Genomic DNA, 13,971 nt, shown 5'->3' on the forward strand with positions numbered 1-13,971 from the left:
GCTTCATAGTGGCGGGTCTGATTTTGAGCTGTCAAAAGAGTGCTGGTAATTAAAATGGCAGTCTTCTATCTCTTGTCAATGACACTAACCATTTGTCCCTTCTCGGTCTCTTATCATCTTCCTCCAGTGAGTTTGGATCGAAGATAGTGACGTTGAAACCAGTAGTGAAGGTCTTATCCAAGCTGTTTGAGTCCAGAGAGAAGGCGGTGAGAGATGAAGTCAAGCTTCTTGCTGTGGAGATCTACAAATGGATCAGAGATGCTCTGAGACCACCACTGCAAAATATTAACTCCGTTCAGGTGGGACACGCTCATCATTGCACATACTTGCCTTCCTTTTATTGTTCAGCTTTGAAAATCAAGTTTAACAAATGAATGCTTGTTCGCTCTCTGTCCCTGCAGCTGAAGGATCTGGAGGAGGAGTGGGTGAAGCTGCCCTCATCTCCTCCCAAACAGACCAGGTTCCTGCGCTCACAGCAGGACCTGAAGGCAAAGTTTGAACAGCAACAAGCCCAGGGAGGAGAACAGTCTGATGGTAGGTTTAAGTAGGTAGCTAACTGCTAACAGATTTCTGCATACAAACTGTTGCTTTGATGTTGATGGGTTGTAGAGTGACGGTCTGGTGCCATTCCCTTTTTCTGTTCCTCTTTCAGAAGACGATGAAGCGGAAACAATTGCAGCAGTGGATCCCTATGAACTGCTGGAAGCAGTGGAGATTCTTTCCAAGATGCCCAAAGACTTCTATGACAAAATAGTACGTTTGTCTAACTACGTAGATTACTCAAAAATTCCTTCATAGCATGAAGTCTGTGTAAACTTTGAGTGGTCGGAAGACTAGAAAAGCGCTATACAAGTACAGTCCATTGACCATTTAGTTGATTAAGATTCTACTACTGAAACACTCTTAAATGGAAAATGATAATGACACAGTATATACTTTTTTTAATTAAGCCTTTCTATGTGATAAAACCCAACATGTTGTAATTTGTGTCCTTGCTCTGTCTGTTACTGCAGGAAGCTAAAAAGTGGCAGGAGAGGAAAGAAGCTCTGGAGGCTGTAGAGGCTCTGACAAAGAACCCCAAGCTAGAGAATGGAGACTATGGAGACCTTGTCCGAGCTCTGAAGAAGGTAAGGACGGAGTGCTTTTCATGTTTTCAGTAAGGCGGTATGGTCTTATCTGGAATTAGGTTAAAGAGAAACATTTCTTATCATAAATATGGTTTATTCTAACAAGGACTTAGGATCTGGTGACATTGTACTCTTACTTGGGTTACAGGTTGTGGGGAAAGACGCCAATGTGATGCTGGTTACAGTGGCAGCTAAATGTCTTGCTGCACTGGCCTCTGGTCTCAGGAAGAAGTTTGGAACGTATGCAGGACAAGTAAGTGAAGCAATCTCTTTCTACTATTGACAGTCTTTTTTAGTTTTTTTCCCTCCAATGGAGTGTCTCAAAATGACCAGGGAAAATGTTTTTGTTAGCACCTAAAAGATGGGGTTTGTTTTCATTCCAGTGAAACCGTTGGGTATAATTGGCACAAAGTACTCATTAGCATTGCTATTTTCATTTGACAAAAAATGGCTCCTGGCATTTTCACAACCTTTTTTTGGTTTGAACGTGGAGGTTTATTATTAAGAGGGACTAGTTATTTCCTTACATTATCAAACAAACCGTACGCAAACAGAATGCTGGTGCTGCATTCATGTGGGTGGGAAAAAATGGGTGTAGTCATTAGGTACATTTATATTGGATAATACCAATACCATTCAGGATATAAAAACTACATGGGAATTAAAGATTGGCTATTCATACAATTTTTGTCTTACCAACACATTTAACTGGTCACGTGAAAGAACAAATGACAGTTCCATTCCATGTTTCCAAATCATTAGTAACTGCTAAATTAGATCCCTGTGTGTGTTTAGGTGGTTCCAACTATTCTGGAGAAGTTCAAGGAAAAGAAGCCTCAGGTGGTCCAGGCCCTGCAGGAGGCTATTGATGCCATCTTCCTCACTGTAAGTTTAGTCCTTAATTTGACTAAATATTCTGTAAGCAGTTATTCTTGAATCATCCAATAAAATGTTGAAGAGCGTTTTAATGGAAAAATTAGGTACAATGACAAAAACAAGCTCACGAAAGGTATTCTGTGGTACACTCCACAATCTCTTTCTACAACTATGTTTAACAAGCCTGAACATTGACGTTTGAAAATCTCTACTCCTTGTTATCTGTCATTTCAAATGCGTCCATGATTTATTTTTCTCCATTTTCACTTTGGTTGGTTGTTCTTATCACTTGCATTTTCCTAGTTTGACCTATTCTCTGCATTGTCATGACTCATGACTTAGTACTCCCACATTGATCATATTGCTTTCAGGCAATCTAGTCTAGTGAAAAAAACAAACATATTTTACAGCTCTCTCTCTCTCTCTCTCGATAGATAGATAGATAGATAGATAGATATGAATATATATATATGAGAGAGAGAAATACATTATTCCTCCTTTTTGCCTTTTCTAGGGGATTTTCTCATCCTCAATTACACAGATATCGTGATGTATAATAGATGATTGTCTTGCAATGTATCACAGAGGTGCTGTATGACCATACCATCTCTATTATCACCACAAAATTGTATCATTAGTTACTTTGTGATTCACATCCCTGATGATGATACAGTGTTTAAAGATGCGATGAGTGTTGGAGCTTCTGTTGTTTTACAGCACAATTGAGCTTAAGCCTGAACATGTGCAGAGTTTGATCAGCTTAGTGATAAACTGCACTACACTGAACGGTGTCGGTGCTGCTTGGTTCTTCTTGCCAGTACAGCTGAAAAGTTAAATCCATTACTCGGATCACAAAACGCAAAAATAGTGGGCGACTGTGGCTGGGTGGTGGAGCGGGTCGTCCTTCAATCAGAGGATCGGCGTTTCAATCCCTGGCTCCGCTAGTCCATGTCCATGTGTCCTTGGGCAAGCCACACACCCCAAATTGCTCCCTTTAGCTGTGCTGCTTTTCTTTTCTTCATTTAATGCAATACTGTAATACACTGAATATTTTCAAGAGTTGGACTGTTGGTCAGAGGGATAAAAGTCATCGCCTTGAGCTTCCGGACTGTGCAATTGACATTTTTTTAAACTATTATCTGAAATTTTATAGACTAAATGACTCTCCATAGATTGGAAAAAATAGATTGTCAGACTAATCGATAATGAAAATAATCATTAGTCGCCAGTATGCTTTGGTGTTAATGTTCACTAAAGTTTAAAATGTTTTGTTCAGTTGGTTTGGCCTGACTCTACAGGTCTGCTGTAAACCTTGTGTGTTTGTTATAGAGCACTCTACTGACTCTCCAGAGTTCTCTCCAAGCTTGTAAGACTTCAGAAGACACCCTAATATAAGTTGGATTCATTGTAATTTTATATAATTTAATATTTAAGATGACTGTCTTTGTTTCCAGACCACTCTTCAGAACCTGTCGGAGGACATTCTGGGTGTGATGGACAATAAGAACCCTTCCATTAAGCAACAGGCCTCTCTGTTTCTGGCCCGCTCCTTCAGACACTGCACACAGGCCACACTGCCCAAGAGCATCCTCAAACCACTCTGTGCTGCTCTCATCAAGGTATCGTCTGCTGGGTGGAAATGACAAAATGTTTTTTTTCCTGTTGCTAATGCTCTACATGATGATGAACAGTGTTGTCCCCTTTTATAGTATGCTGTCTTAATATCAGACTGAATTGAAAATACAGTACTGCTGCCAGGGAATAGATTATACAATCATTGACAATACAAACAGTACTGGGCCATAGGAGATGATAAAAGCAGTTCAAATAAAAAAGGTGGAAAGCCACTGGGCTCTCATTTCACTTGCCGTCTTTGAAAAGCGTACCTGTGTTTTTCTCTTTGACCATCTCAGCAAGTGAACGACTCTGCTCCAGAGGTGCGTGACGCCGCCTTTGAAGCTTTGGGGACGGCCATGAAAGTGGTGGGAGAGAAAGCTGTGAACCCTTTCCTGTCTGATTTGGATAAACTCAAACTGGATAAGGTCAGGATCAGTAGAAGGGTGAATAAATTCAAACCAGGAAAAGGCTCCCATTTTAATTGTAATCAATTGCTTACCACTGTCCTTTTAACTCCGGATGTGAACAGATAAAGGAGTCTGCTGATAAAGTGGAGCTCCCAGGAGGGAAAAAGGGTGCAGGAGGGGGGGGAGAAAAGAAAGCAGCAGCTAAAGCTCCCCCTCCTGCTGGAGCTCCACCCAAATCATCTGCCCCACCCAAGAAGACCCAAACAGGTGCTGCCAGCAAGGTATGCTCAGAGTGTACATATAGAAAACTGAAATGAATGAAGAACCAATCACCTGGTTCTACCCCAATGTTGCTGTGTTATGGACATTATGACTTGAAAACGTGGTAGCATTTAGTGTCTACAGTTGTACTAGAAGTGTTTTGTGTCTCTTTTCTGCAGGCTTCAGCAGGCCCATCCAAGAAAGGCAAACCGACCTCTTCAGTTGGTGGAAAAACAAAGAAGAACCCCGACAGTAAAGAATTCATTGAGAGTGAACTCTCAGTAAGTCTGTGTGCATGCATTTTCCTTTCTGTTGAAGCTTCTGTGATGGTCAGGGTCCCCGCAGTTCCTCAAAAGTCAAAAGCCAATATTTAATGTCTAAAAATGTCTTTAGAATGTCTGGAGGTGTAGAAGGGGAAGCATTAATCTGGATCTCTAAGGTCTGTATTGTTCGCTGCCCGGTTGTCCTCCTGCCGTTCAGAATTTGAATTCAAAGATGGTTTGAATACGATTCAAAGTGTTGTTGTGTCTGTTTAAAATCTAGGTGTGATACTACGACTACATCAAGGTTTCTGGTTCAGTTTAAGAGTCCAGAATTTCATTTAGTTTGTAAAAGCAGGAAAAGCAAAGGTGAAATTGATAATAATGATGATGGCTGCATTCCTCTTAAGTCACAGGGCTCTGGTATTGTGCATGATCCCTCACTAACGTGGCCTGCTGGGATATTAATGGAATGGAGCCGTCGTTAGTGTTATTATTTACAGCTTTGTGCCTCTCCTGTGTTTTTAACATCAATGTCTGCAGTGAAAAGGGTCTATTATGATGAGCTCCAGTGCGCCTGGGGCTTAGAGGTTTTGCCGGTCCTTCAATCTAAAGATTGGCAGTTCGATCCCTGGCTCCTCCCGTCCTTGTCGATTTCATTTTTTATTTATTTAATTATTTATTTTTGCTCCTGTAGGCTGTGTCCCCGGTGTATGAATAAAATAAGATAATCCTATGGGTGTGAATGTTAGTCTGATAGGCAGATGGCACCTTTCATGGTAGCCCCTGTGATACACATTGAGACAATGGATGTTAATGGGTGAATGGCATGTAGTGTTAAAGCACTTTAAAGGTCCATTTACCACCAACTTTAAGCATTATCAGTATATTTTGGTTGGAAGTCCTAATGACTTAAATGTGTTTGTCATGTCAGATTGAGGCGTGTGAGGAGCGGGCTGCAGGTGTACTTCCTGCTTCCTGTTTACAGCTGCTGGACTCAGCCAACTGGAAGGAGAGACTTGCCAGTATGGAGGAGTTCCAGAGGGTGAGGTCTTCTCTTCCTTGACAACTGCGTTAATTTATGACCAATTATTTCATACATTTTTATCTGTTTGCATGAAAATAATGGTGCCTGTCATTCTCCATAATTCTCCTCAGATGCAAGAATCTGATGGCTTTTCTTGTCCTATTAAAGTAAACTAAATATCAATTTGAATGCACCAAAACAGACTGTCGGACATTGTAATGGGCATTTCCACAGTTTTGAGGAACTTGATAGACAAAATGATGAAGCAAGAAAATAATCTGCATATTAACAGATATTGACAATAAGCCCTATAGCATGGGTCACTAATAGGCAGACCGTGGTCCAGTTCCCGACCTTGATGCCATTGTATCCTGACCTGGACCTTTTAACTGATAGATAATTGAAAATGACTCCATTTCAACAGAGCACTTCTATTTCAACCGGCGCAGCTTTTTTAATGTTTAAGGCACTCATTCAGTGGTCCAAGAAACACACCGACCAATTACATGCATTGCTAATCATATCACGTGATCCTACTCGGCCAATCAAATATGTGTATTCCGGTAAGCGTTGCCTACGACTCGAGTGGGATAAGCACACAAGGGAGAGACAAAATAGTCTGAGAAGTATAGGAAGTCAAAGAAGTTATTTCACATGGCATTCTCCTTAAAGAGAAAATTGGACAGCCAGACCAGAGTCTTTGACCAAGAATGTACAGACTCTTATATGTTCATTCTTCCCATGGACAGTTCAAAACCAGTGTGACTCTAATTTTCAGAGACCGTGACAGCATTAAAAGCAGCAATGTGAAGCGTCACTAAGAGACAAATGACAACTCCTTTGAGTACATGTACCCACTCACATCAGAAAGGAATTCACAGAGAAATAAACCTAAGAGCCCAAAATGATCAGAATCTAAACGCATGAATTCATTGCCTAGCAATGATGTTAACAGAGAGAGAAATAGAGATGAAACAAGTGGTTTCTATAACCAAAGATAAAGTCCCTGCACACATTTTTCTCTTTTTAGAAGATGAGAATAATATAATATCGTGGCTTCTTTGGTTGAAATCAATTAACACCTGAATGATCTGAATTTAAAGCGGCTTTACAATTCAGTTATAGTTTAAGATGCCCTCTTCTTGAAAGCCTTCTGTTCTGTATTTTATTTTTTAATCCAGCCCTGATTTTACTTGAAACAAGGAAAGAACATTTATTAAGTATTGAGTATGTCTTATTTATAATCCATCCAGTTCAATTTGAAAACTAACAAATATTATTTGGATATTTTTCAATAGAACTTTCTTTGTTTGATTTTGATCAGTTGTTCATTACATACAGACGTTGATACAACTGTAAGGCTACTTCAATATGGCACTAAATCAAAGCGCAAGTTAAACATTATTGTGATGTTCCGGACCTTTGCATTCACCTTTGCTGAATTATTATTATTGAATACCCCTGCCCTACAGGGTACTAAAGTAAATATTGAAGTGCAGTTTTTAATGATATCAAAGTATCAATTGGTGAAGAAACACGCATTGATTGAAGACGTGCTACTATGAAATTGTCTGTTTTGAAATGCTTCTACGTTGCATATTGCAGTCTGTTGGAGCCGTGGAAAAGGCTGTAATGTCCCCTACCTTTTTTATACAATAATATGCAGAAATATTAATCTATGGATTGGTGTATGCTTCTAGGCTGTTGAGACCATGGATAAGGTGGAGATGCCCTGCCAGGCCTTAGTCAGGATGCTGGCCAAGAAGCCAGGCTGGAAGGAGACCAACTTCCAGGTAAGCATCTCTGTTTACAGACTGTTTTTTGCTGAACCCATGTGTATGTATTTTGGCTGGGTTTGACTGTCACTCTTATTGTGAGGGAGCACGTTTTTAGAGAAAGGAGATCCTCTCCCCTGAAGCATCATTACTTTCTGATTACGAGCTGATCAGCTATCAGATATCCTTAACATGTCTGTATGGGCAAATACTAAGTCCAAACCGTGATGCTGTAAGGCCGTCCCGTCTGGTTCATGATCATCCAACGTAAACTTATAAAAAGGTGGCCAAATAACTACATAATGACCCCCGTTTGCAAAAAGACGACGCGCAAACATGTTAAATGCTTGTTTTTTAATGTTTTGGGTCGATCAGGTTTTTGCTAACATTGTAGCTGCTCCATCATCTGAGCATAAATAGGCAGCATTGTTATTGTTTATACCATAGACTGGTTAATGCACACACATTTGTTTAGTCCGGTCTCATATTTACAAACGTTAGGTAGGGCCTGTTCTGAATTTATACTGTGTACTGTCAAACCACAGTTTATACATTCGTTTTTTTGTCTTCATAATTCTGTTTATAAATTTCTAACCTGTAAAGGCAACAAACTTTTCTTTTCAAGACTCACATTATAGTCCCTTATTGTAGGAATTTGGATTAGGCTTCCACCCTTACTGTCACCATAACACTCATTCCTCATGCATAAAGGATGATGGTAAGAGGGAACAAGAAACCTATCTAAGAACATCATAATAACATGGTGCAAAACTTGAAAATAGTATCAGTAAAACTGAAACCAACACAGCATTATTTTTTCTTAACGATTTCATCCTTTTTTGATCTATTGCCATTTAAAGATTTTCTTGAAGTGGGGATAAAATAATTTTGAGATCTATTCAGTAGTCAATGTTGTACTGTGAACCTCCACCCTGATGGCAGCAGCTGGTGCTCAGTGTGATAGTTGGAGAGGGGGGAATCCTCACTGACTTCAAGTTTCTATTAGATTACGATTCTCAGTGCATCTCAATGCTTCTCAATGTGTCGAATCCTCGATCTTCTAGACTATTGCACATGGCTACCGCTTAAAGAATTAATACAAGCGGTCAGAAACTCAACTCGCTTTTATTTATTTTTTTTTTTTTTTTGAAAAGTGCTCAAAAGGATTATAATATAAAAGGTTACAACTTTCAAATACCTAGCGGACTGCAGTGTCGTCTCAGCTCCGCACACAAGGAGTGTATCTAGGCTCCGCCCATTGGCGAAACAGGAAAGGAAACGAGCGCCACAGCAAAACGCAGTAAAGGCTCACACTTAGCTGAAATTCAGATTGTGTCACTGCAGCAATAGTTAGTTGTTCACGTCCGCTTAGCGAATGTGTCTTAGAATAGAGACATTACCACAACTCTAATGGGTTGGTTATTATCTTGTTGGCCTGCTCTTGAACTGCCTGTTTGAAGGTCGACTACAGAGATGGATGCTGGAATGATCAATTAGGGATTGGTATTAAACCAATTCTGATGCTGTCTGCCCTGTGTAGGTGATGCAGATGAAGCTGCACATCGTGGCTCTAATCGCTCAGAGAGGACAGTTTTCAAAGATGTCAGCCTCCGTTGTTATGGATGGCTTGGTGGACAAGGTCGGAGACGTCAAATGTGGTGGAAACGCCAAAGAGGGATTAAATGCTATTGGAGAGGCCTGCTCTCTGCCATGGACTGCAGAACAGGTTTGTAGACAGTTTCTCTTTACTAGAGATGGTATACTCTCAACAGAAGCAAAGTTCATTTTGCACAAATAAAACGTTCTGTGTAAAAGCCATCAATGGGACAGTAATGTTGATCATGATGGATATACTGTATTTGCTTGCATTGTATTTTTCAGGTTGTGTCTATGGCATTTGCACAGAAGAACCCCAAAAACCAGGCAGAGACTCTCAACTGGCTGGCTAATGCCATGAAGGAGTTTGGCTTTGCTGGGTAATTTACATTCCTTATTTTAGTGTTCATTATTATACTAAATCAATGTAATAAGTACAATAACTTGGTCAATTTCTTCAAAATTATTCCAACTTTTAAAGTGTTTTTGCTTAAGAAGACAGAAAAATATGTTCCAGCCCCTGAACCCCCCCTCTCTCCAGTATCAATGTGAAAGGTTTCATCAACAACGTGAAGACCGCTCTGGGAGCCACTAACCCTGCTATCCGGACAGCCGCCATCGCCCTGCTGGGAGTCATGTTCCTCTACATGGGAGCTCGCCTTCGCATGTTCTTTGAAGACGAGAAGCCTGCTCTGCTCACACAGATAGATGCTGAGTTTGAGAAGGTATGGACGAGGGATGGGCATTTCAAGCACAAAATACTATTCCCCCCCTTTGTAGCTGCTCTGTGGGAAGGATTTCTGACAAGGAACTGAAGGGAAAGAGAAACTTTTCTATCTGTATCGATCTATCGAAATGGTACATGAAAACGAAAATAAGATCCATTTGTATGTGCTTCTCCCTCACAGATGCAAGGCCAGTCTCCACCAGCACCAATCAGATTCACCAAGAAGTCAGCAGCAGAGGAAGAGGGTGATGATGGAGAGGAGCAGGAAGAAGATGGAGGAGGAGGAGCAGCACCGGACATTATGGACCTGCTGCCTAGAACAGATATCAGGTAAACAAACACTGACAGTGTGAAGTTTATATCAAACATTCAAAGTTTTGCCTTATGTTACTTGTGCAGAGAGGAGGGGCTTACCTCCATCCGAACCAACCTGTAAGCTCAGTTCTCTTTCATAGCCTACGGCGTGGCATCCTCAGAAGCTCCTATTGCATTCTGCCAACCAGGATTGACTGGAACTAAGCATGTCAGTGTCAAGGAGGGTGGAGGCCCTCCCCCTATGAAAGGGCTTGACACTACGCTGCCAGTCATTCAAAAACCTCTTCTCGCTACGAGCAGAAGTACCAACCTCAATGTCTCGAACTAACTGTGTTACCAGGACCTAGTTTAACTGTCTATCGTCACGACCGAAAACTCAGTTACCGGGTGCTTTGTTCACGGTTTGCTCAGTTACTAGAGAGTTAGCGCTCATACTAGTCTGTCACCAAACAGAAGTCTGAGCTGCTAACTGTGGAGAGTAGCAATACTTTCAGCAGCTAGTCAAACAGAGTGGCAACACTCCACAGTAGCAATACCCCACAAAAGTAGAAACACTTTCCTCAAACAGTTAGCTTCACTTGGCTAAGGTAACACAGAGTAGCAATACTCCCGCTGTATAACCCGCCTGGGAGTCGCAATGCTCCCAGTCGGCTCCCGCTATCCCCTAGCCAAGCCAGGCTAACAATAGCACACAGCATAACTTTTGCTTCACAGCTAATAATCTCTGCTTGTGACCATGGCTGACCAAGGCCCTCATTGATATCCTTAATAAAGCAAGTGAGAAAACCCAGGCACATTTCAAAAAACCATCTCTCTCTTTTGATGTTTGAGGGCCAGTCGGAAGGAGTTTTACGTCACTTCTGTAACATTATGTCCCCATAAAGTTACGAAAGTGAAGGAGATAATTCAATGGAGGTGTTTCAGGCAGCTCAGGAGCAGTGACTCTGAGGGGGAGGGTAACTCCTTTTAGGCGTTGACTTCAGGTTTTACACTCTACAGACCTTTTACATGTAAAAATATATATAACACTAAAGAAGAAGGAAAAAGTGGGAAAAGCATAATAGGGCCACTTTAAAGGAATAAAATATCAAGCTGGGATACTCACCAGATGTGTGTGATGTGTCTTGGCCTAAAACATGCCCAAGCGGCCTTTGAGTCCATGGAGGAGTGCACACACAGTGCCCGATTCTCCATCAAGGTGCTACGTCGCCGTCTGGCTCGTCAGACGAATATGTCCGGCGGAGACCCGATCATGGCTTCCACCACAGCCGCTCAAGAACTAATGGAGCTAGCTAAGTTGATCGCCCCTGAAGCTGAGACTGGACCGAGCTGGGGGGATCAACATGGCATTGCTGACCCGCTGCCCCAAGAATTAGCCAAATAGCTGGGCGCAGCCTCGCGGCATGACCGCTGGATTATTTGGTTGAAGCGGCGGATGACTCGGATGGTGTGTCGGATCTCATGACCGACTAGGATGACGATGACTACTCCGGCGGGTGATGGGGACTCATCTTTCCCCATATTGGACTTGGAGTCACCACTCTGTCTACCAAAGAGAAGGGAAGACCTCCTCGACACTCCCATAACACCACAGGGCTTCTTCGGCACAGCGTTCACATCGATTCAGAAGAGGTGCAAGGTAAGTAAGAGGGAGGGTGAAGCCCTAAAGATCTGCCTGCCTCCTGTCGCCCCTTCAAAAGTCTTTCCCTGAAGAAGGGACCCGGTCTGACCAACCTCCCCACGCCTACGCTCACGGAGGAAGATACGGCTAGTCGTTTAGCCACCCTGGATGTGATGAGCAAGTCAGCTCTCATCCGCCCTCTGGCTTCGCTCACTCCAGCGGCCCCGTTCACGAGCAGTTTCACAGAGCTCGGTTCTATTCGACGTTTGGAAGACGGGATGTTCGACAGGGACAGAGTTCAACAGTTTGGAACCCTCAGTGGTCCCAAAGCATGTCTCATAAGCACTTTTCACTCTTTAACAAAATTTAAGTTGTCCCAACTGTCACTTCCAGGCAATGGGCTGAGGGCGCAGTTAATCAAAAAAAACGTATCTTGACATAGACGAACCCTCCGTCAGCATCCCGTCTCACGCATGCCTAGTACCGAAAAAGCGGTGCTACTTCCCTATGCCACTAGAGAGCGCTCTAACTCCTTGTATGGCATGTCATTCCTCGCTGAGAACAGCGAGCTGGTCACAGACAGAGTTCGCAGAGGTCTGTTCAAGATATTTCATGGTGCCCAAGAAAGGGGGCACGGCATTCGTCCATGCAATATTAGAACTCCGAGATCAAAACAAGCACCTCAGGAAATACAAATTCAGGATGTAAACGCATGCGCCATTGCTGCGTTTTCTGCGCCCGGGCGATTGGTTCACCTAAATCGACCTCAAGGGTGCTTTTTTTTCACACAGTACAAGTATCTAGTCCTCCCCTTTGGTCTCTCACTGAGCCCGAGAGTGTTTGTGAAATGCACCGAGGCGGCTGTGGGACCGCTCAGGAGGCGGGGCGTCCGATTAGCCAAGTACATCGACAACTGGCTTATTGAGTCGTCCTCCCGCCAGGGGGCAGCAGATCACACAAAGTTACTCATGGAACATTTGGTGAATCTAGGCTTCAAAATAAACCAAGAAAAGAGTTTTCTTTTTCCTTGTCAGACCATCTTCTTTATAGGCCCATTTATAGACTCAGCTCTAGAGACTGTTTAATTATTTTTCACTGGGGCAAATTTGTGTCTCCCAGGCTTTACCAAAGTTTGTTGGGGCTGATGGCATCAGCTCTAGTAGTGGTTCCGATGGGACTTGTGCACATGAAGGGAATGCAGCGTTGGGTGGCTTCTCACAGGCTAGACCCAAGTAGTCATGGCTCTCACAAGGTGAGAGTCAACGTGGCTTCATCAGCAGCACTAATCCCATGGAGGAGCGAGGGCTTCCTGACTCAGGGAGTGCCTATGGGGGTTATGCTGAACTGTGGAGCAGATCATCTGTCCACTTCTATCCATTATGTAGAATGGAGACTTCACCCAGGCATAGTGAGCCAGGTTTGGGATCGTTAGGGGCAACCGATCGTGGACCTTTTTTGCAACGAAGAACAATCAACTACTTTGCTCTCCACTACGCCACAGCCGCCCATACACTCACTCATTCTACTCAGGTTACTTAGGTAACCCCGGTTCAGGTTACTTAGGTAACCCCGGTTCTCTAACGCTTTTGTACCTTGGTATTTCTTAAAACCTGCGTACACCGATGGCTAAAAAACGTGCACTGGCCCTTTGTAAGTAAATGGGACAGATTCCAACGACGCAATCCAACAAACCACACCTCAGGACCTCTAAGTCATTATTAATAATGATTTTAAAAATCTGATTTTTTTTTTCCTGCTCCATTTTATCGGCCTTTTGAAATGCATCGGCCAACCTCTGGTAGATAAATATCTAGATGATATAATGTGACATCACTGTTGCTAAAGTTGCATTGACTAAAATATTGTGCCTATTTCCTCTTCCTATTGTGCATCTCTCTTTTCCCTCCCGTCTCACAGTGACAAGATAACATCTGATCTGCTGTCTAAAATTGGGGATAAGAACTGGAAGATCAGGAAGGAGGGTCTGGACGAGACGGCAGCCATCATCTTAGAGGCCAAGTTCATCACAGCCAACCTCGGAGACCTTCCTCTGGCCCTGAAAGCACGACTCTGCGATTCCAACAAGATCCTGGTTAGTAAGAGAGCAGACCGTCACCACAGCAGCACAGCTCTGTTGAGAATGAAACAACATCAAATGTAGATGTTATGAAAGGCATTAATTCATCATACTGTCCCCAGTCTTATTTGATTTTTTATCAATTAATCTGTGCAGATAGAGTTCCAAGGTTATTTTATTGTCATTGTACAACAGGGTTTCCTAACCTCTAGTGGTTAAGAGGGACTCTTTTTGTGTCAGTCTATACACAGCTTTTTCATCAAAATTATGCAGATATTTACCTTT

At 42.6% G+C, this 13,971-nt stretch overlaps 1 protein-coding gene across 1 annotated transcript in view; it reads left to right on the top strand.

Annotated features, from left to right (window-relative positions):
• ckap5 (cytoskeleton associated protein 5) overlaps positions 1-13,971 on the top strand; it is a 38,749-nt gene that overhangs the window by 8,143 nt on the left and 16,635 nt on the right. The window contains 17 exon segments of the mRNA XM_054619305.1: positions 128-299; positions 402-534; positions 653-753; positions 1,014-1,127; positions 1,276-1,380; positions 1,923-2,012; positions 3,458-3,622; positions 3,917-4,045; positions 4,150-4,308; positions 4,468-4,569; positions 5,483-5,593; positions 7,276-7,368; positions 8,891-9,076; positions 9,232-9,326; positions 9,488-9,671; positions 9,855-10,003; positions 13,527-13,701. Coding sequence (XP_054475280.1) covers positions 128-299; positions 402-534; positions 653-753; positions 1,014-1,127; positions 1,276-1,380; positions 1,923-2,012; positions 3,458-3,622; positions 3,917-4,045; positions 4,150-4,308; positions 4,468-4,569; positions 5,483-5,593; positions 7,276-7,368; positions 8,891-9,076; positions 9,232-9,326; positions 9,488-9,671; positions 9,855-10,003; positions 13,527-13,701 — 2,263 coding nt within the window.

The sequence above is a fragment of the Anoplopoma fimbria genome, chromosome 19 (genome assembly GCF_027596085.1).
Source record: "Anoplopoma fimbria isolate UVic2021 breed Golden Eagle Sablefish chromosome 19, Afim_UVic_2022, whole genome shotgun sequence".
Lineage (NCBI taxonomy): Eukaryota > Metazoa > Chordata > Actinopteri > Perciformes > Anoplopomatidae > Anoplopoma > Anoplopoma fimbria.